Here is a 24,384-nt window from a genome sequence, read left to right on the forward strand (position 1 = left end):
CCATATTGTTCTCCACAGTAGCTAGACCAACTTACATTCCCACCAGCAGTGTAGGAGAGCTCCCTTTTCACCACACCCCATCAGTGCATATCATTATTATTTTTTAATCTTAGTCATTCTGACTGGGCTTAGGTGGTATTTCATTGTGGTCTTGATCAGCATCTCCCTTATAATGAGGGACTTTGAACATTTTTTTCACATGCCTTTTAGCTATTTGTATGTCTTCCTTAGAGAGTGTTTTTTTTTTTCCAACTCATTCTCCCATCTTTTGATTGGGTTGATCATCTTTTTTCAGGAAAGCTGATTGAGTACTCTGTGTATTCTGGTTATCAGTCCCTTATCTGATGCATAGTTTACAAAAATATTTTCTCATTCTGAGGGCTGTCAATTCCCACTAATTGCTGTGCCTTTTACCATTCAAGAACTTCTTAATCTGATGTAATCCCACTTGTCTATTTTTGGGATTATTGACTGTGTTTTAGGGATCTTATTTAAGAAATCTTTGCCCACACCACTGTCTCCCAGAGTCTCCCTAGTGTTTTCCAGCAGTAGTTTCATAGTTTGAGGTCTTAGGTTTAGATCTTTGATCCACTTTGAGTTGATTTTTTGTCAATGGTGAGAGGTAGGGGTTCAGATTCATCTTTCTGCAGATGGGTATCCGGTTTGTCCAGCACCATTTGCCAAAGAGATTTTTCTTTTCCCACTGGATTGACTGGTACCCTATCCAAAATCAGTTGCCTGTGTGTTTGGTAATCTATTTCTGGAGTCTCTATTCTGTTCCATTGGTCCTCCTGTCTTGTTCTGTGCCAGTACCATGCTGTTTTAATTATCATAGCTTTATAGTATATTTTGGGGTCAAGGAGTGAGAAGCTGCCCCCTCCAGTCTTGTGTGGGACTGCTTTGGCAATACAAGGTCTTTTATGATTCCAGACAAATTGTATGATTATCTATTCTAGATCTGTGAAGAATGTCTCTGGCACTTTGACTGCGATTGCATTAAATATATAGATTAATTTAAGTAGAATTTCCATTTTGATTATATTAATTCTTCCAACCGAGGAACACGGGATGTCCTTCCACTTCTTTGTGTCATTTTCAATTTCTTTTTTAGCTTCTAGTAGTTTTTCTTGTGGATGTCTTTAACTTCTTTGGTTGAATTTATTCCTAGGTATCTTATGCTTTTTGTGGTTATGGTAGATGGAATTACTTTTTTCAGTTCTATCTCAGTCTGCTTGATTCTTAAAGTAATCTTGAGTTACCTAGTAACTTTTTATCTGTGTTCTGAGGGAAAAAAATGGGAAAGTTTAAATAATTAATTCTAAGTCACAGTGCCATTTAGTAATATTCCAAGGCAGAATTATTGGTTGGTCTTTTGTAAATAATATCTTCTTTTTTTGACTACAACATGAAACAATAGGATCAGTTACTTAATTACAATTGACTGATTAATATCTGAGCTTTCATTTTCATTCATTTTAATCAACATCTCATATAAAAGAATACTTTGACAAGTCAAAGAACAGAATTCTTGTTCACATACTTACCATCATACATTTTAAAACGAAATTACTTTTTAAACTAAAAATAAGTATATAAACTATTTCTAAATGCATAACCTAACAAATCTCAAATAAAAATTATTAAACAGCTTTATGGCACAGTATAAATTTGCCACCATTATTGACTTGAATTTTATTATTCTAAATCTTATTTTAATGACATATGCTCATTTAACTGCTGCTCAGTTACTGGGAGGATTTCTAAGATTAATTTGGAGTTATTTATGCCAAATGAAATAGTACTGTCCTCTCTGTTAGTTATATTTTTCATAAGAGTCGTTTAAATTAATTAACTAAATTAACAAACCATAAAATCAAGTGTGTTTATAGAGACCCAAAACCTTGTAATGACTTCTATTGGAGCCTCTAGACAGAAAATTCTTAACAAGAAAAAGAGTTTATTTTACTGAATGAGACATGATGAATTCTTTAATAAAAAGAAATTACTACTTTAAGTTGTAACTAATATTTCTCTTGACTGCAGTAGAAAATAATCTGTGAAATGATAAGTTGACAAGTCAGAATGAAATAATTAATGAAGATTTAGGGTCATATTTTATTTTCCCTTATGTTCTTCATATTTTTATTTCAACAGAATTTACATAATGTGGCTTTTAAATTATGGAGAATAGGAATCTGGTTCCATTATAAAACCCTAGCACATCTGGAAAGTAATCTTAGGACTATACTGGCTATACGAAATACTTTAAAATTCTCTGATACTTCATAGGTATAGGTAAATAAAGATAGGTTGTTAGACCATTTTTAAAATCTTTTTATACTAATAGGTTGGGGGGGTACAATCTGCCAGAGTGCAAAATTAAGTTTGTGGTAATTATGAACTAATTTCACACAGTAGTGCAATGATCATCTTAGTATTTATTTCTATTTCCATTTTTAGACCCCACCCCTAGACATTCTTTTTTAGTTGGTTTTAGTGGATGGGGAAGAAATATATTGTGGTAATTATGAACTAATTTCACACAGTAGTGCAATGATCATCTTAGTATTTATTTCTATTTCCATTTTTAGACCCCACCCCTAGACATTCTTTTTTAGTTGGTTTTAGTGGATGGTCCAGAAATCTATTTTTCTAAATGCCAGGAATGATTCTGATAAAGTAGTCCTTGGGTCTCAGTGCAAGAAACCCTTGGCAAGAACACACCTCTTCAAGCTAACATGCTAAAAATAGACCTAATGTATATATCCTAAATATCGTGTAGCCTCTGTGCCAGCTGAACCCTGCTGCTACAGCCCAATAAAGCTGATTATCATTTTCTCCTGTAAAAGTAATGTACCAACTTGGAGCATAGCTTTCATTGTATTCCGAGTGCTTAGTGTAATGTTTGGAGCACATAAGTGCTATATAAATATCTTAGGATAAGTTAATGAAAGAGATCCAGTAGCTCCATATTTGATTCAGCTGCCCAAGTTATGTATAGTTTTATCTCCTTCCTTAAATTGTACATATCTTTCTTGGACTGGGCCATGTCTCATCTATTTTCATGTCTCTTTTCAGCTGTATTTTATACACACATTGCTAATAGATATTTATCAAGTAAAAATATTTTGTGCCTGTTTCACCCGTTACTAGATTCTCATCCCCATGAGGGTAGGGAACCTTGTGTCTCTTAACAGCAGTTTTCTCAGGGCTTGTTAGAAACGTTACAGTGACTGAGCAATACAATAATCAGTAACTTCATTTTAATTCATATTTTCTAAAATTTAATGTTGAGGTGTAATGAAGTTTTATAGGTGATAAAGTTTATTTTATGTATGAAAAAAATACGCATTGCTCTTTAAAGATAAACTCAAAGTCAAAATGTTCCAACTTTTTGCAAGAGACAGAATGGTAGAACTTGACAGGTTCTGAACTGGTTAAGTTCCAGCAGAGCATTATAGTTAACTGTCTGTCTTAATGACTTTGGATTAAATTGTTTACCTCAGTAATTATGAATATATAGCAATTTGAACCTAAATGGCAATCTTTTGATATCCTATGAGGTAAAGATGCTTCCCCATGAAAACTGGAGAGCCTATCAAAATCAGATTTATTTTCTTTAGTTGCAAATAAGGAAAACAGAAGAAAATTCCAAATACCTACCACACTTCCTGAAATTAATTCTACCAGGGTACTATTTTAAAATATTCTTATGATCACATTTCTTTTCAAAACACATTAGTATCAGCAAATATGTTAAGAATTGTGATAAGTGTGAAATCTCAAGCTTTATGCCCTTAAGACCGGTTAACTTACACTAAGTTTTTCTGGATGACTTGCAATTCTTTTTTCTTTCTTTTTTTGAGAAACTTCTGGTCTCCAAATTATCTACTCTCCCTTATTTCTAATGCACCTAAAGGAATGTTAGTATTAGTTACTTAACCATACCATCTGCAGTCTTGCTTTACTGTGATTTTTTTTTTTAAGTTTCATTTTATTTGTGATGGAGAGCATGTGTGTGTGCATAAAAGAAAGATAAAGAGAAGAGCCCTCGACAGGGTCTTGATATACCACAATTCCTCTCCCCCAGACCTGTGGCTTATCAGATCCTAGTTACTTGCACATGCACCTGGCATTTTTCTGTCCCACCAGGTATCCCACCACTACCCACCCTCACCTGTCAGCCATGTGGATTCTAGCACCACAGTTCAGTTTGCTCTTGACGGCACCACCAGACTGGGTTTCTGCTGTGAATTTGGGGAACATTCTTTGACAAGTTTGTAGACATAAGGTTATTATTGGTAAAATGTGTGTTATAGATACCTCTGTGTCAACCCTGACTGCTTTCTGGTCAAATCCAAGACCTCACTCCCTTCTTTACTTTTGTCCAGCCTCAAAATGTAAATGAGGTCTTCACAGGAACCTGTCAGTCCCTCACTAGACACAATTGTTTGCATATCCTCCCAAATGTGTAGTCTGAAACAGAAGATTTTAGGGAGGTATAGAGGAGAGGCAAGAATTAAGATCTCCAAGTTGCTGAAGCTTAAGGGGAAGAGATGACTTCAGAGATGTCCAACTTACCAGTTTTTTTGGAAGCTAGGGCTAGAAAGGTTGTCTGTAAGTCATCTGTTGCACCCCATCCATCATCATTAGATTATGTTTTGTATTGGTTACCATGTTAAACTTGTCTAAGGTTGCTTTTATTCAGCCTGTATAAAATTGAAAATGATCATTTTTCCATATCAAAGAATAAAACTGTTTTTGTCATGGTAACTACTCCTTGTGATGACTGTTGTTGAGCTAATTGTGGGGGGTTGTAGAAGCCAAAGAGGAAGCATCACAGAAGAGAGAAGATGGCACTGATAGGCAGCAAGTGCAGACTGCCAATCACCCCTTCTTTTTATCCTGATTTTCATTTGCATTCACACTCTGCCTGATTACCACTCTGGAGAGTACTCTTTCCTCCCCTCCCCTTTTTAAAGAATTATTTATTTAATTTTATTTATTGTTATTATTCTTTAATTTGCTATAGGGCATGTACATTCACCAGAAGGAGACAGGAGTTGGGTGAGGGGTAGAGGGTGGCAGGGATTGGGTTCAGGAAGCAAAGCAAGCCACCAGGTCCGGGATTCAAACCACGAAGGCCATGTGTGAGTCCAGTGCCTTAACCTCCATGCCACCTGCTGGCCCCTCCTCACTACTTTTTAACAAAGCATCCAGACATACACTATTCCTCTGATTCGGACTTCCACACTCACTCTGAATAATTCCATGGGAAGATCTACTACAACACATAATTCCAGATATTTCTACAGAAGCATTTTCTTCTCCAGGAGTCCCCAGAACTCTTTATTTTAGCGTGGCTATTCTTAGATGTGGTTTCCTCCAAGGAAGGGTGTTGTTTATTGTTTTTGATTTCTGTTAACATTTTCTGATACTAGAAATTGCAATGAATATAGTAATCTTCCAAGGAGAAATAAGGCTCTTTTATATTTTTATACTCTGACCCTATAATAAATAATTCTGATAATGAATCATGTCTTCAAATGAGAAATGTACAAATTACATTCTAAATTTTATAGAACCCATTCATTTCAGTTCTAACTTCTACCAGTTTATGGGATTATGATAAATAAAGCCATGTTGTTGGTGTTTATTTAATTTGCCTTTTTCCTGTATATGTTGTTATAAAAATAAGGAAATGTTGGAGAATTGATAAATTAGGGATTTTTTAAAATAATTTAATAGTTGTTTAAATAGAGTACTTGCCAGTACAGTATTGAACTATAATCCAGTGAACTGGAATATGAAATAACCTGCTTTCCTTTATTTTAGGTAATGGTATTTGTGCATGCTCGAAATGCTACTGTAAGAACAGCCATGTCGCTGATAGAAAGAGCAAAAAATTGTGGCCAGATTTCCTACTTTTTACCTACCCAAGGATCTGAATATGGACATGCAGAAAAACAGGTATGGTGCAGATGTCCGCACAAGGAGGAGAACTGAAGCACGTAATGTGCCATAGACCCCATAATTTTCATAAGTGAACATTCCATGGTCTCCAGTTTCCAAGAAGTTAATGTTACAAATTTATCATGATATAATTTTGACTTTTCTCTTGACTTAGTGATTTAAAAAAAAAAGTATTCACGTATTATTTCCATAGTTCTAATGGAAGTGCTTAGTCCTGCTCTTTAAAATATAGTTAAAATATGAAATGCAGTAAATTTTATAAAATAAGTTAACATCTAATGGGTATGCTTTTTAATTTTTCACTTTTAATGTCTAAGTTAATATGAACAAGATAATCTAAATAAACAATAGCCATTTTTAAAATATGTACGGGGATAGGGCTGACAAGTAGTACGGTAATTACGGTGCTGGACTCTCCCATGGCCAACCGCAATGCAATTCCCAGATCTGGTAACTTACTGTGTCACCTTTCCTCTTTATTTCTCTCTGATGAGCACCATGGCCTAAAACAAATTAAATACCAGTAATAATAAATAAAAATTAAATTATCCTTTTTAGAAAAAATTAACAAATATAAAAATGAAATATTCACAGAAATGCTAAGACCAAAAGTTGAGGGTTCGCTCTCTCTCTTTTGAGCACACACCTGTATGCATGTACCTTCTGGTATTATAGAAAAAGAAAAAGACCAGAAAGTTGGGCAACAATTGTGTTGCTACTCAGTGCTTGATTAAAGGAACAAAATGTCTTGGGATCATCCATCTTGTCAGAAAAGCACCAACTCAGGCCCTACTCCTCACTTACCAAATCAGAATTTGCATTTCATCTGGATCCCCAGGGGATTTTATGTACTTTTACCATTTAAGAAGCACTGCTATAGGTAACTTGAGTATTTTTTTAAGAAACAGTCCTGCTACATTTCCCAGATTGGCCTCAAATTTCTTCCTGCTTCAGCTTCCAAAGTTGCTGGGATTCCAGGTGTGTGCCACTATGCCAGGCTTTGTCACTTGAATATGGTACAGGTTGAGCATCCGTAGTCAGAAAATCTAAAATCCAAAAGGCTCCAAAATCTGGCTTTGTGAGCACTGACATGATGCCACAAGTGAAAAATTCTACACCTGTCTTCATGTGACAGGTCACAGTCAAAACACTGCAAAACAGAAATACTGTATGAATTTACTACGAGGGGTAGGGGAGACACACCATGGCCTAGTGGTTAAGGGAGCAGTATCCCCATCTGCCAATCGCATGGTTGGAATCTTGTTCCCATTGGCTTAAAGAAACATAGTGAACATGTAGGTGTGCACACCCCAAGTCACAAGAGGATGAAGAAACAAGGAGAAGGAATAGTGGCATGAACATACACTTTTCCTCTCTAGCTCCCTCTATCAAGTACACACTTTTTCTTGCAAATATATATATATAAAGTCAGGCTATTGTGCATAAGGTGTACATGAGACATACATGAACTTTATGTTTAGATTTGGATCCCATTCCCAAGATATCTCATTATGTATATACAAATACTACAAAATCTGAAGGAAAAAAAAAGAAACTTGAAACAGTTCTGGTCCCAAGCATTTTGGATAGGCATACTCAACTTGTATCTTAAGATTTATAGAAGGCTTTAAATTATATCACATAATGACTTAAACTAAGCTGGGCAAACCATGGCCCAGGAGCCTAACTTGGCCACCTGTTTTTACAATGAATGTTTAATTAAAACGCAGCCAGACTGATTTCTTTATCATCTATACCTCCTGTTTTACACTACAGGAAAAAAACTGCTGAGTAGTTGTGACAGAGCCTATAGAGGTACCCTCTATCCCTTTTAAGAAAAAGTGTGCTGGGAACCAGCAGTTAGCGTAATGGCTATGTCGCTGAACTCCCACGTAGTCGACCGCGGTTCGTGTCCCGAACCCAGTGGCTTAAAACTCACGCCGGGTGCGTGTGCGTGCCTGCCCAAGATCCCGAGAGGAGAATGGAGGAGAAGGGATTGCGGCGTGACCATCCCCCCTGGGGGGTGACTTCTCGCTTTCTGTCTCTATGTCTCTCTCTGTCTGGCGAGCGCACGCGCCCTACAGTGAAAATCTCTCAAAAAAAAAAAAAAAAAAAAAAAAAAAAAAAAGCTGAGCCCTGCTTTGAAGCTATAAAAATAATTTTGAAAAAAAAAATCTACCTGCATGAAATAATAACTTCAAAAACTTTTACAGATAGCTAGCTAGCTAGATAGATAGATAGATAGATTGATTGATAAAGAGAGAAAGTAAGATTTGACTGTTTCCTGAATGATTAGTGGCTGCCAGATACTGTGCTGTGCACTTTTGTGTTTATCATTTTAGTAAAATGTATTTTGCTTTCATAATTGCACTGCGAATTTCACTATTCTGTATTGATATTCTAAATTCTATCTATGGTAAGGTGTTATCAGTTGTTTCAGACATTAGATTCTCTTTCAGTTTAGAACTACAAAATCTATTCATTTTTTTCACTTTATAAAATGTTCTATTGCATAGCATTTATTCTACAGCTTCTCAGTCTTCCAGCTCTTTATCAGTCATGAATGTATAAGCATCTTTATGGAGTCACATTTGTATTCATAAGTATTATTTCATTTCTTTGGAAATACAGAACAATTCTATTGTGTTTAAAAGCCAAGCCTTGAGAGCCACCTTGTGGAATTTGGTTGTTTCATGTCTCCTGGTTCTGAGAGCTATTGCCATTTTAAATAATGCAGCTTTATTATTGAATTGTTATAATAATTTTTAATATTTGTTGAGTATGTACTAATGCCAGACATTGTCTTTATCGCTTTATATAACTAATTCAGGCACCACAACGTTCTATGATGTAGGTTTGTACTGCTGTTATACTTGATATGACATATGTGAAAGTATTCAAATACAGCATGAAATATATTAGAGGACATAGAAGTAATTTATATAGAGACATTTTCAAATGATGTTTATTTAAGGTATTGGCACCAAGCATAAATCCATAGGTTACTAGGCTGAAAAAGAAGTAACTTGAGAAATGGGAAGTTTTAATACACTTGGGCAGACTTGAAAATCCCTAGTTTTTTATTAACCTTCTTTTATATTTTTATTATACTTGACTTTTATCCTGCACCAACTATTATTGGATTTTTTTTAACAAAAATGAATTCTACGAACATTTATTAAATACCTGTTTTCAAAGAATATTGTGCTATTAACTATTGTATTCCTGGCCCTTTATATTTTATTTATCTGATAAGTAGGGATCCCAAAATTACCTTTTTTATTTTTTGCTTTTATTTCTCTGAGATAGACATTTTACAGATGTTTTCACCTTCATTTTTTTTATTTGATTTACACCACTATTCTCTCTTTTCAAGAGTCTTATTCCAAGGCCAGCCTGTAGTGTAGTAATTAAGGTGGCTGGATCCCACATGGCCAACTCTGTGGTTCAATTCCCAGACCAGGCTGCTTGAGAGATATTCTGAGTGCCTGGGTGTGTACCAAAAATCCCAAAAAGAGGGAAATATGGAGGAGAATAGATTGTAAGTGACCATTCTACTTGAGAGGTGCTTTCTCACTCCACACCCTCCCTCCCCATCTCTGTTTAGTGAGTGCACATACCTAATGGCAAAATTTGAAAAAAATTATTATCCCCATTTTACAGATAAGGAAACCAAAAGCTAAAAAGTAAATCATTTCCTCACAGACTCTCACGCAGTAAGTAGAGCCATGATTTGAACCAATCTGACTTCTAGGCCACCCTTTCACTGCACTGTCCTATTTGTTCAAAAGCAAACAGATCAGATACAGTCTAGTACTTTCTAAAATCACTAGGACACTGAGGATTCTTGCATTTTATTTAATGAAGTAGAAGAATATTTTTTCAACTTAAGTATATCCCTCACTTTTCCTAAAGAGGTATTTTAAAAAGTGGGCTCCTCCACAGTGCTTATTTTAATAAAACATAAGTTCATTTTTGTGAAGGTTTTCTCGAAGCTCCAGAATTTAAGATATTCTTCTATTGCTAGTTGCATATTTCTTATTTCTCAAAGTACTTTTTGAACTGGAATGGTATTAACATTCTTATAACTCCAAGAAATCTATTATTGTGATCGTAGGAGATTTTCCTTCCCATGTTTTTAAAAAATGGGAAATTAAGTACTCAAAACATTAAAATAAAATTAGAAGGTATATTTGCTGTGATAGTACATAGAAATTTAGCCTCATGACTCCTGTTAATGGTAATGTGGCTAAATTGCTGCAGTGCCACAGTGATACTTACTTTACCCCTAAGTGTTTAATGGAACCATCTTAATTCCTGACTTACCAAGTAAGGCCTTTAGAATCACTATTTTACACTTTTAGTCAATAAACTATAATTTATTTATGTGAATAATAAATAATAACACCAATAAATATCCTTTTGTTACAGTGCTTGGGAGGTGGTGGTGTGTATGACAAGGCTATCTTTGTGTTTTAGCCAAAACTCAGAATGAGTCTTTTCTTTCCAACAAGTTGACTTCAAGAATCCTCATACCATCTCCCTCTTTAATATCAAAGTCCCCTCCCCAGATGGAAAACCACCCATATTTCTAAATCACCTGCTCAAACCAGAAGGCAGGGAAAGGGTAAAGTACCCCAAGAGTAGCTTGAGTTACAGAGATGGGTTCCTCTAGGCAAGGGAATTCTAAACAATGCCCAAACCAAGAAGGCACATTAAAAACAAAAACAAAATAAGCTTCTATTTCTGACTCTACCTCTAGAAGCCTTATGGCCTTGGACATCTAAACTTTTCTGAAACATATTTTCTGTTCTATCAAATTGGAATAAAAACAATTTCTGTTCTAGTGATTTACTATGAGAAACAAATGAAATAAAAATTTCAGAAACTGGCTGAACAGTAAGATATTAAATAGCATATCACAGAACACTTTTTGTAGAAATACATACTAATAAAATTTTAAAATGGAGAAAGGATAATGAACAACATGGATAAACTTTCTCTAGTTTACTCTTGCTATCCTTATTCCCCTCTTCAACAAAGATACTATTTTAAGAAACCATTGTTTTCTGTAAAATAAGCCATACCTCAAGGATTAATAGCTTGTATTTATCAAAATAAGGACATCATTAGGGGTGCAAATAATTTTATTATAAAATCATAATTAAAATTATTTTAATTTTAAATTAAATGAGTTTCAATTATTAGTAGACTCTAGATAATGTTTCACTGAAGATCTCAGTAAAATCAATTTTACTTCCTTTATGGACAAAAATTTTTTTCATGTCATAAATTTGTTTACAATTATACCTAGTATACTGTGAATTTAAGAGTTTGAACCATTTTTCAGAGATTGCGACTGCACTTCTTGAAATACTCTTCATATCTATTAACTGGATGAATTTAAACAGCTTTATTTCTTAAGCAGTCGGTGTCTTACTATAAAAAAAGGTACAACAAATCCAGATCCAAAGTACAAAGCCATCATAGCTAGTAATCGCCACTAGTTTTCCACTGAAAATGGCAGGCTCTTCCCCAGGCTCTCCGCATAGGGCTCCTTCAGACCATGGAGGCTGTGAACCCCCGGATGCTCTGTCCCAACATGGTGACTTTGGAAGCTCTGCGAAAGCAGAGTCCGAAGGCATAAGAAAATGTGTGGACAAAATTTTGAATAGTCCTTATTCTAGTACTGGATTGAGTATTTCTGCTATACCTGTATAGTATTTCTCTTATTTATGGACATTGATATGTGGGTTCAAGTTTTTTTTTTCTTTTCTTTTCTTTTCCTTCTTTTTTTTTTTTTCTTTTTTTTTTTTTTTTTTTTTTTTTTTTTTTTTAACTTGCATCAGTGATCTGAGAGTTTTCCTTTTAGGTGGAATTTCTTTACGATGCAGTAAACCTCATGAATACACTTGTTGGAAATATAATTATTAACAAGTTAGAGCACTGGGAAGACTCCAGTAGTAGTATATACCTTCAATCTAGTTTAAAGTATTATTTTATGACTTTTATTATCTAGATCTACCAACCATCTTTTGTTGTTGTTTAGATTCAGCTTCAGTCATTGCCTAAATTGATGGTATTTGGAATCAGTGGAACTTTGATACAAGTTATCTGATGCTTAATATTGATCGCTTGCTTCATTTCTACTTTAATAGTGTCACTGCTTCACTGTGGCCAAATAAAATTGGAATTTTCATCTTCCTAGACTAGGTATCAGTAAACAAAAGGCAGTAGCAGGGGTATGTAATAGCCTTCTTTCTCTCATTTTTTACTTTAAATATGTGTAAAATATTATCTTCTCAAAGTATTCTTTCTTTAGCTGTTATCAACCTCTTTTCATTTGAGAGGCTAATGCAGAAATTCTGTTATCTGTTGCTGCCACATAGAAAGGATGTTGAAAGTATGTTAGCGTGTTTTAAATAAAATTCTAAAATATCCAATTTATTGTTCAATTGGACTTTTGGAAGCATGAGTTTTTTGTAGGTATAAGAGGTAGCCACATATAGAATAAATGCTTTGGAACTATGCAAACCTGGATTTTCATTTTGTTCACATACTCTAACATAGTGTTTTTAACATTCTTCAACTACTTTTCATCACATGCAAAGCAGCCATGTTACCTGCATCTTAAGATTTTTGTAATTAAATTTTGTAAATAAAGTGTGTGTGTGTGTGTCTCTCTCTCTCTCTCTATATATATATATGTATATACTACACATTCTGTAAGTAATTACCTCTGAGTTTAAAAGGTGAAGAAGACAACAGCTTTAAACAATGGTAGAATATTTAAATTTAAAGCTTTGGAACAATGGAATAGAATACTGAATTGTAAAAGGCTATAAACAAGTTTATGGACATATTAGTAGTAGCAACAAAGTCTAATTAATATCTATATCTTTATATGAGTTCTTAATAAATTTAATAACTAACTTTCTACTGGTTACATGAGCAAATAGAGGAAATTAAATGAGAATGAGTAAACAAAGTTTAGAAGAAACAATTTATATAAAATTATATAAATTAACAGACTGTACATTCTTTTTTTTTTTTTTTTTCTTTAAAGGATTTTGTTATAGGGCATGGGTGCTCGCCAGAAAGAAAGACAGAGAGAAAGAAATCACCCCCCCCCCACCCCCGGGGGGAAGGCCATGCTGCAGTTCCTTCTTCTCTTCCATTCTCCTCTCCAGATTTTGGACACATACACACATGCACCTGGCATGAGTTCAAGCCACCAGGTTTGGGACTCAAACCGCGGTCTACTATGTGGGATTCCAGCAATGTAACCATTATGCCATCTGCCGGTCCTCAGACTATATATTCTTAAATCTGTCATCAAAAACTATACACGATAATACACAGTTCTGAAGATAATTTGAGAATTTGACATACTTCTAGACTTCCTACAACATCGATCAGTGTAACCCTTAAAATATTTTTGTAAGTATATTTAAAGAGCTAAACTTTTCCAGAGCCTTTAATGTTGAAATCCTCAACTTGGAATCTTTCCTTGGAAAGATTAAAGGAACAAGTGAATAAACACCAAAGTTTTAATTCTAATACATTATTAATAATGGAAGAAAATACAGATTGCACACATATGAAATAGTAGGGACATTTTAAAGTATGAACAATAATTCAATTTAATATTATATGTCTTTTAAGAATAATTATTTTAGACTGGAAAATAAGATATTCAATTCTAAACTAGCATTTCTATTTTACTTCCATTGACCAGATCTCTTGAGATTTTGATGATTTTCTGATTAGGGCAAGATCTCTGCGTTTAAATGAGTTTCTGATTAAGTCAGTATCTCTGCCTTTAAGACACAGTCAGTCACATAGAGGATTTAGAAATACACATATGCCACATATACGTGAATATCAAAAAGTGGAAAAGGACATAAGAAAAGAGGAGCTTGTTAAGAGTGTGAAAGAGAAGCAGATTAATTGAAGCCGTTAGTCTTGGATTTCAATAGGCAACATAAGGATAACAGGCACTCCAAGGCAAGAAGAAAGAGAACATGATCAAACAAAAACTCACTGTGCATTTGGAGAATAGCAGTGTTGTTTTCACTAGAGAATGTAAGGTGCATGGAAAGCTAGGCTTACAGGTTTCAATCAGAATATAGAGGACTTTAAAGTCTATGCTTAGACTTCAGGACTTTATATACAGTGAAAAGTTATCAAAGATTGTTGAAAAACCAAGTTGTATGAGCACAATTCAAGTGCTGAAAAGTAGATTCATTTTCCTTCAGGCAGGGGGATTTCCCATGATCCAGGCGTTCATTTCAACGTAGTCTAACATACAGCTCTCATTGAATAAAGAAACTCTTTAGAAGAGCACAGTAAGGTGATTGAGATTTTATTATTTTTGTGGTTATTTTTAAAGATTTTGATTGCAGCAATTTTTGTTCTTTTGCTTTAAGATACATTTTAGATACATAAAAATAAATTTCTTACAATAAATTTCTACATAGGCATTTCAAACTGTTTGATTTTATACACAGGCATTTCAAACTGTTTTTCGTGGTGGCCACTAAGCAAATATTTACTGAGTGTAGACTAGTTGCCTGTCATTGTAATAGATCAATAGGTATCAAGATAAATAAACTCTGCTATCAACCTGTTTGTAGTGGATTGAATGAGGAAGGAAAACATGTTATATCAGTCAGGATTTAGTAACAGAAACTAAGCACATTTCAGATAGGAAAGAATTTGTACATGAAACTAGGTACTTAGTAGGATTTTGATGATTGGAGGAGCAGATGTCCCACTCACCCTAAAACTCTTGAATTTAAGAAATAGCTTCCATGATGCTGATCAGCAGCTAAAAAGCCACAGTTGCTAAAGCATAGGTACCACGCCAAAAATAGACAAGGAGGATTACCTTAAGCTAACACACTTCTGTACAGACAGGAGACAATCAGCAGAGTAATGAAACAGTCCATAGAATGGGAGAATATATTTGGAAGTTATATTTCTGACAAGGCATTAATATCCAGAATTTATAAAGAATTTAAACAGCTCACCCACAAAATAGACCAATAATCCAATCTTTTAAATGGATAAGCAATCTGAATAGACAATTCTCCAAGGAAAACATACACATGACCCAAAAGCTTCTGACAAAAATATTGAACATCACTAATAAGGGAAATGCAAATGAAAGTCACAATAAGACACCACTTCACTCCAGTTAGAATGAGTTTCATGAAGAAGAAGAAGAAGAAGGGGACCAGTAGTTAGTATAATGACTATATTACTGGACTCCCACGTAGTTGACCACAGTTCGTGTTCCGGACCCAGTGGCTTGAATTCACGCTGGGTGCGTGTTTGTGCGTGTCCAAGATCCTGAGAGGAGAATGGAGGAAAAGGGATTGCGGTGTGGCCATCCCCTTGGGGGGTGACTTCTTACTTTCCGTCTTTCTGTCTGTCTCTGTCTTTCTGGTGAGCGCATGCACCCTGTAACAAAAACCTCTTCAAAAAAATAAATAAATAAAAGAAGAAGAAGAAGAAGGAAGGAAGGAAGGAAGAAAGAAAGGAGAAAGACAAAAAGGAAGAGTGGCAAGTGCTAGCAAACCTGTGGAGAGAAGGGAACCCTTGTGTACTGTTGGTGGGAATGTAAAACTAGCATAGCCATTGTAGAAAACAATATAGAGATTCCTCAAAAATCTAAAAACAAAGCTACCTTTCTTTTTTAAAAAAGAATTATTTTATTTAACTTTATTTGACTAGAGAGGGACAGAGAGAGTGAGAGAGAGAGAGAGAAAGTGAGAAAGCAAGCCACCATGTCTGGGACTCAGACTATAGTCAGCCACGTGGGAGTCCAGTGCCCTTAACCACCATGCCACCTGCCAACCCCATAAAACTAGCTTTCAACTCAGTAAGCACTCTGGTTTGTTTTATGAATACAGGAAAAAAACAAATTTTGAATGTGTGATATATCCACTGTAACTTTCAACTCTCATATCTTCAAGATCTTGCTTGCCAACAAAAGACAACCACAAGAAAATGGTTCTTTCTTTACTTCCATTATTCAAATCCTGTGGGATTGCTTTTAATTAGCAGAGTAGACTTTTGCATCTAGTATTCTAATTACAAGAGATATAGGAAATGATGGTTTTTACCTTCTATTCCATGCAGAACAGGAAGGTCCATAGAAGGAAATAATAGGTTTATGTGCTGATTCATGGAACACTTTGCTTCAATTATGGCAGTATTTTTTGGAAGAAAAGGTAGCTGTCCTTTTAGCTTTAAAGAGCTTATTTTCTGGAAGGATAGAAAGATTAAGCAATGAATACAATAAATTATTTTCATTTCATTTATAACACATAATGAGATAATGTGCTAGGAAAAGGTACACTTAGGTTGTCTTATCTAGAATGTTGGATGATGGTGTATGTTCACCAACAAAGTGACATTTAAACTGAAATATGAGGGTGAGGAGTTGACAGAGCAAAAGAGGACAGACAGTTGTTCAAGAATAAGGCTCTGACATCAGAAAAACAATAGTACAATGAAGAAAATGGGAAAAACATGTCAGAATGAGTAAAATATAGGGAATGCTGGGAAGTGGCAGGTGGCAGTTGTGTGGCATAAGTGTAGTGTTGTAGGCAGGACCCCGATCATAAGGACATTATATATCATGTTATAAATTTCATATTTTTATCTTCAGAGTAACACATCATTATTAGAGGAGTTTGAAAAAGGGAGTGGCATGATCAGTTTTGTGTTTACCAAGAACGATTACATGCAAGCAGGGCAAGGAGAATGGGAAGCCTGGTTATGAATTTATTGGGGAAAAGAATTGTTAGGACATGGCAGTTAATAAGATATAGAAGATTGAGGGGGAAAGCTCTAGAAGTTTCTGACTTCTGAAAGAAGCATGTATTATCCAGTAGGTGGTAGTCATCTATGAAAAACAGAATATTAGAAGGAAGCTTGTAGATTATGAATTTCATTTGGACATGCTATTCAAGATGCCTATGAAACTTAAGAGATGTTGAGTAATAATGGCCATGGATATATGAATCTGATATATCTGAAGAGCATTCTGGTTTGGAGAGGGAAAACCATACGAGTGGATACGGGTGGTAAAAAAGACCAAAGAGCCAGTGTGGGAGGGAAGGTAGCTGCTGACGAGTAGAAAGTGCAGTAATTGTGATCTGGAAGTGTCAATAATGATGAGGAACTGGCTTAGAAAAATTGACTGGGCAATCTCAAAGTTGAAGAGCCTTTGGTCTGAAATTACGCTGTTTATACTAGTGATTTTAGAAGCAGTACACTTGTGAGTTGAGGACAAGTCCTAGAATATAATCATTAATATAACCAAGATGGGATAGAGGGGATACCACTGGAAATGAGGGTTATTAGGGCACTGATGGGTGAGAGTTGTGCATATTTGCATAGAGTTGGGGCAGAAAGACTAGTAACCAAATGTATGAAGTTTTCATTGGATTAGATTGAGTGACAGGTGAAATAACCAGATGGACTGTAAGAGATTTTTACAGGAAGATTGTGCATTGCATAATGGTATGGAAATTGTGACAGAGAAAGAGAGACATCATCTCCCACCCTTGAGAAGGATGCATGGAACACAGTCAGAGGAGAGTCAGGTTTCAGTTAAGGCAAGTTGGGAGAAGAGGTCAGTACAGTAAGCTGATCACTGAGTGACAATTCCAGAAGGCAGATTGAAGAGTTCTCTATACTAGAATGGAGGAATAGGAGAGAGGGTAAGGAACTGAGTCAAGAGCAAAGAAACATCGGGTATTATGGAGGCAGCAGTATAATAATTGATCATTGGTTCCCAGTACCTGTTCCTATGCTAGATATCGGAATTAGAATCTCTGAAGCTACACCCCTAAAATTTGTAACATGATCCTCATAAATCCTAGCCACAGCCCCATTTGTGGCTGCTGGTGAGCATGTGGCTAATGGGCCTTATTCTGAAAGCAGGAAGGGGAGGCAATAATGAGTTTTCTTATGACAGCAGCATGAAGGAAAGAGCATTGAAGGTCTTGGCTCTCTTGAATAGATGCCTGAGGACTGATTTCAGCCATCTCATTGAACAAGATGAAGTGGACTGAGAAATAGAAAGGGGAAAGGAGAGGAGGGAGAACACCTTCTTATATTCCTGAGATCTCTGAGCTCCCTTGTCAAAAGAGAAACCAGATATAGGCTTATGCTCCTAACAACATGAGTAGATTGTTTAGTGATGACTCAAGTCCTGTCTAAACACTGAGTGATAAGAGTGGCACTTGCCAAAGATGAGGATTTTTTAATACTGGGCCATTGGAAAAGTCATGATTTTTTTTTTTTTTACGTTTTTCTATGCAAAAATGCATCATGACTTTTCCAGTGACCCTGTATTTTCACTAACATTGATAAGGCATACTCACTACTGATTGTGGGAAAGAATGCTATCATTTGGGAGACAGTATTTCCTATTAGTTTTCATAATGACAATTAAGTTATTTCTTCCTTTCAGTATAATGGATTTTAAATTATCCAATTAAAGATACCTTAAAAAATTATTTAACAAAGTTTACAAAGGTCACCAAAAATTATTTTTGCAATTTCAACATGCTCTTTCATAGGGAGTTTGTATCTGAATTGAAGTTCTTATGATGTTTCTCGTGATTTGAGAAGAAAGAAGAGAGAGATAGGAAGGGAGGGAGGGAAGAAGAAAGAGAGAGAGAGAGAAAATTGTTTTCCATTAATGTCCTTAATTGCTTGATGTCAATTTTTTGTTTTGTTTTTTAGGGGTTTTTGCCTTGTACATGTAATTGCCTGAAAAAGAGGGAGAGAGACAAAGACAGTAAGAGGGAAAGTGAGAATCATCTCCTGGGGGGAGGGTATGGCAATCCCTTCTCTTCCATCCTCCTCCTGAGATCTTGGGTACACGCATACACACGCCTGGTGTGAGTTTCAGGCCACTGAGTCCAGGACTCGAACTGCAGTCGGCTATGTGGGAGTCCAGCTATGCAATCTGCTGGCCCCACTTTGGTGGTTTTTTTTTTTTATCTTAGTATTTAATTATGTATTTGTCTGATTTATAATTGGGAAGTAGTTACCTTTCAAACTTATTTTTTTAAGGACTCACTGAGTTTTCATCTTAAGTAGGTAAAAGAAATCATGGAAGGAAGTTTTGGTTGCTTTCATTGGGAGACAAGAATATAGTACCCTCTGTGTGCTCATGGATTGTCTTAGCCGTTACCCATTCTTTCTCCCTCAACACAGAATGGTCTGTTTAAGTCTTTTAATAACTGCGTAGTTTGCCTCAATGTGGATTTTAGAATCTATTTAGCCAGTCCTATATTGATGGGTACGTTTATTGTTTGCATTTGCTTTTTAGTGTTAGAAGTACTGCAGTAAATATTCTTGCTAATACTCTTAGAATTTTAATAATGTACATTAGGAAAAATCATAACAGTGAAATTCATTAATCATGAAGTATATGCATTAAAAATTTGAGTGAATAGTCCCAAATTGTTCCAATTTATACTTCCTCAGTTACTTCTTTTCATATATCTTTGCAAACACTGGGAAGGATTAAGGTTTTTAAGTTTGTAACAACATATAACAAATTGAAATGGTGTTCCAATAACACTTTATTTACAAGAGTAGGTATACATATTGGGTTGTTGAAAAAGTATGACACATTTTTGCATAGAAAAATACATCGTGACTTTTCTGATGACGCAATAGTTTGTCAGCTCTTACTTTAACCAGTTATTTTAATTTATTCTGTTGCTAATAACAGAAATACTTGAACCTGGGTGGTTTATAAGAATAGAGGTTTATCAAGTTCATGATTTTGGAGGTTCATGGTCAAGGTGCCACCTCTAGTGAGGGTATTCTTGCTAGTGGTGACTCTTTCCACTCTCAAGCAACACAGGGCATCACTTGGCAAGAAGGCAAGAGTTTGCCCCTCTCTTTTCTCTCCTTGTTAAATTACCAAGAGTCAGTCATTGATGGGGGCCTCACCCTGATAACCTTCTCTAGGTCTAATCTATTAGTTCCCCAAAGCTGTATCTCGTAATCCCATAGTAGGATTAAGTTTTCATCTTTTCAGTATTGACATGGTGCCTCACCAGATTTCACCATGAATTTTGGGAGGACACATTCAAACAGTAGGACCAATAATAGCCATTGTTCACTTTTGTTTAATATTTTCCTTTAAAATAAGAATGTTTATGGGACCAGCAGATGGTGTAGCGGTTACATTGCGGGACTCCCACATAGCCCATGATATGAATCCTAGACTGGTGGCTTAAAACTCATGCTGGGTGTGTGTGTGTGCATGCCAAGATCCCAGGAAGAGAATGGGGAAGGGATTGCAGCATGGTCATCTCACTAGGGGAGGGGGATGATTTCTCACTCTCCCTCTTAATGTATCTATCTCTCTCTGGTGAGCGCACATGCCCTAAGACAAAAACTTTCTCTTAAAAAAATAAGAATGTTTGTACTTATTTATCAGTTTTATGATTTCAAAATTATCTGATTCTACTTTGACTTTATAAATGTCTTCTTTTCTTGTTAGATTTTTATTTTGTAACTTCTTGACTACATGCTTACTTAGTTTTTATATTCTTACTTAGTTGCATAAGTATTTCAGATACGATGTTTTCTGAGAGCACAACTTTACTTTGTCCTATAAATGTGATATGTTGTGTTCTCACTAACTTTTAGACTCTTCAAATATTAATTTCTTCTTTGTTGCTTAAGAAAGGTAGGAGAGGGGCCAACAAATGATGTAGTGGTTAAGGTGCCGGACTCTCACATGGTCGGCTACCGTTCGCATTCTGCACCCTATGGCTAGAAAATCATGCCAGGCGTGTGTGCATGTGTGCCCCAAATCTCAAGAGGAGACTCGAGAAGGGACTGTGGCGTGGCCATTCCCCTGTACCCCGGGTGAATGTGGGTAACTTCTCACTTTCCCTCTCTCTGGAGAGTGTACGTGCCCTATGGCAAAAACCTTAATTCTTTTTTTTTTTTTTTAATAAAAGCATTGACAGTAGGGGCTGTATGGTGGCAGTAAAGCATAACACTCTGAGGCTGACCCACATGGGAAGGCTCTGGGTTCAAATTTTAAGACCCCTCTTGAGTATGCAGGACACATGAATGCCCATTGTCAGGAGCTAACTGAAACCAGTAGTGGGTTTCAGTTAGCATCTAGACCCCGTTGAGGGTACTGCCTCTCTTTCTTTGTTTCTTGCCCATGAAAGAAAGAAGCTAAAGAAGAGAGAAATTGATTCAGAGGGTTCTGTGAACATCAGTAATATACTTCCCAATAGAAGCCAGATCCCATACAGCAGTGGCTGTTCAGACCCTCAGACATGCAAGTGTCCACAATCTTTTTTCTTTTTTTATTTGGAGAGTTTTTTGCTATAGGGCGCGTGCGCTCGCCAGACAGACAGAGACAGAGGGACAGAAAGCGAGAAATCACCCCCCAGGGGGATGGTCACGCCGCAATCCCTTCTCCTCCATTCTCCTCTCGGGATCTTGGGCATGCACGCACACACGCCCGGCGTGAGTTTTAAGCCACTGGGTCTGGGACACGAACCGCGGTTGACTACGTGGGAGTCCAGCGACATAGCCATTCCGCTAACTGCTGGTCCCCTCAATCTGGAGGGCTGGAGGAAAGGGATGATGGTGGGACTAGGTACTATAGACCAGGCACTTCTCCCTTTCTCTTTCTTCTTCTCGCTGTTTCTCTTTCACTCACTCTCACATGTGCACATGCTTGATCTATCATGAATAAATAAAAATAATTGAAGAAAAAAAGATTGACAATATCTGTCTCTCGTCTGAAAAGATGAAAACTGAGACAGTGTAATCCAAGTGAGGTTAGGCATAAAGTGCATGTACAAAATGATTCTGTTTTTAATTTACCAGAAGGCCCCTTCAAGTCACTGGAGAGAGACACGCAGAGAAAGGGGGAGAGATGAGAAAGTACCCCTACTTAGGACATGGTCATACTGTAATCCCTTCTCCATTTCTCTCTATTTTGGGGAATTGGATCATGCATGCACATATTCTAGAAGTGTTTTTCAATGTGCAGGTCCAGGACTCAGACTGCACAGTTGGCCTTGTGAGATCCAGCTGCCTTAACTACTATGCCATAGGCTGGCCCCAAAATTAATTTTTAACAAAATAAAAAAATAAACAAACATCCATAACCCTCAGCCCCCACCACCACCTTTAAAACTTGAAGAAGATGGGACCAGCAGTTGGCATAATGGCTATGTCACTGGACTCCCATGTACTCAAATGTGGTTCGAGTCCCAGGCCAGCAGCTTAAACTCACTCTGGGCACATGTGCGTGTGTGCCCAGAATCCTGAGGGGAAAATGGAAGAGAAGGGATTGCAGCATGGCCATCCCCTCTGGGGGCGCGGGGTAGGTGTGATTCCTCGCTTTCTGTCTCTCTGTTTTTTTTTTTTTTTGAGAGATTTTTCACTGTAGGGCGCATGTGCTCGCCAGACAGACAGAGACATAGAGACAGAAGGCGAGAAATCACCCCCCAGGGGGGATGGTCATGCCGCAATCCCTTCTCCTCCATTCTCCTCTCGGGATCTTGGGCACGCACGCACACGCGCCCGGCGTGAGTTTTAAGCCACTGGGTCCGGGACGTGAACCGCAGTCAACTACGTGGGAGTCCAGCGACATAGCCATTATGCTAACTGCTGGTTCCCCTGTCTCTCTGTTTTTCTGGCAAGGGCACGTACCCTATAGCAAAAACCTCTCAAAAAAAAAAAACTTGAAGATACTTTATTAAGTACATGTGTATTGAGACCAGCAGGTGGCGTAATAGTGACGTCACTGGACTCCCACATAGTCAACCATGGTTTGTCTCCCCGACCCAGCGACTTATAACTCACACCAGGCTCATACGTGAGTGTGTGCCCAAAATCCCAAGAGAAGAATGGCAGAGAAGGAATTATGTTGTGGCCATAACCCCAGGGGGCAGTTTCTCAATTTCTGGCTCTCAGTCTCTCTGTCTCTCCGGTGAGCACACGTGCCCTATAACAAAAATCTCTAAAAAATTTTTTAAAGTACGTATGTGTTTGGTTTGGGACTTTGGAAGTTCCCAAACGTCTAACTTGTTATTCACTTGTTTGGCCACTAGATGGTGGGATTTGTTAACGTATTACCTTTGGCTTTATAATTGAAGCAGATTTCAAATGAAGTGCTATTCTTTTGGTTAATTATTATTGGCTTCGAAGTTTAAAATTATAATTTTCATGAGACATAATTAATGTTGCAAAGTATTAAATAGAACCCTACCCCTCTGAAATATCACTCATTGCTAATATATTGCCTTTTACATAAAAATTGTGAAAAAATCTCTTCAAAATGAAGCTCTTGAAATATCGATAAAGAAATTTTCAAAGCAATAGCAAGTAAACATATGACATGATGCCCAAACAGAAACTTTGACTATATCAACATCTTTTTAAATTTTACTTTAAGGTCTTTAATTTTGTGGAAAAATTTTTTCCTGTTATATAGTGACTCTTTTAATATTTTTTGTTATAGCATTTACTCAGATTGCAGATAAGTGTTCCAGATCCCTCATCTGAGCTCAGACCAGGCTGAAAAGCAGACACCAGGAATAAAGTTAGCATATTGAAGACAGCTGTACAATTGAGAGGCTAAGATAGGTCATCAGTACCTTCCCGTCAAAGATCACCTGGAACACAGTTATTATAGGAGAATGAAGTTTATTGACTCATTCTAGTAAAGAAAATCAGAAGGAACCATGGGTGTCAATGTCCATGGGAAAAAGTGGGGAGAGTCCTCCAGGCAGCAAGTCTGGAAAAGAAAATGTAAAGACCCTTTAGTTGGTATAGATTTCTCAGAAGAGATACTTAAGGAAAAAGCCGCCTCTTGTGGTTGGTGTGTATAAGTGAGGTTTGAGAATGAGATAAATTATTGTAGGACCTGCAGTACAAGAATTTTGGCCTTTACTCTTAAGAATTTAAGAAACCACTGAGATTTATGCTTATTTTTAGTAGAGTATCTTTGGAAGGATTAAAAACAGAAAATGCTGATTGATTACAAGAAGGAGCACCTGATGAAAAAGACACTGGTTTTCACTTCATTCTTTATGGATTTTGTCATGTTTGGTATTATCTATTTTCTTTAGAGATAGATGACATGAAATTTTTAATGATTTTGTGTAAAGCATTGTAGACTAAGATGTAGTTATATCTTATGAGGCTTCAAAATAACATCATACTTCCTTTGAAAAACCCATTCAACAGAAATGCTAAATAACAATTGCTTTTTAATGCTAAGTAATACTCTTCTGTGTTTTGTTGATATTCACTCTAGGTGCAAAAATCGAGGAATAAGCAAGTACGAGAATTATTCCTAGACGGTTTTAGTATTCATCATGCAGGAAT

General features: G+C 36.4%; 1 protein-coding gene across 1 annotated transcript in view; it reads left to right on the forward strand.

Annotated features, from left to right (window-relative positions):
• Nucleotides 1–24,384, forward strand: part of ASCC3 (activating signal cointegrator 1 complex subunit 3) — a 402,674-nt gene that overhangs the window by 190,434 nt on the left and 187,856 nt on the right. Inside the window, 2 exon segments of the mRNA XM_006148783.2 lie at nt 5,836–5,970; nt 24,314–24,384. Coding sequence (XP_006148845.1) covers nt 5,836–5,970; nt 24,314–24,384 — 206 coding nt within the window.

The sequence above is a fragment of the Tupaia chinensis genome, unplaced genomic scaffold, assembly GCF_000334495.1.
Source record: "Tupaia chinensis unplaced genomic scaffold, TupChi_1.0 Scaffold000244_1, whole genome shotgun sequence".
Taxonomy (NCBI): domain Eukaryota; kingdom Metazoa; phylum Chordata; class Mammalia; order Scandentia; family Tupaiidae; genus Tupaia; species Tupaia belangeri.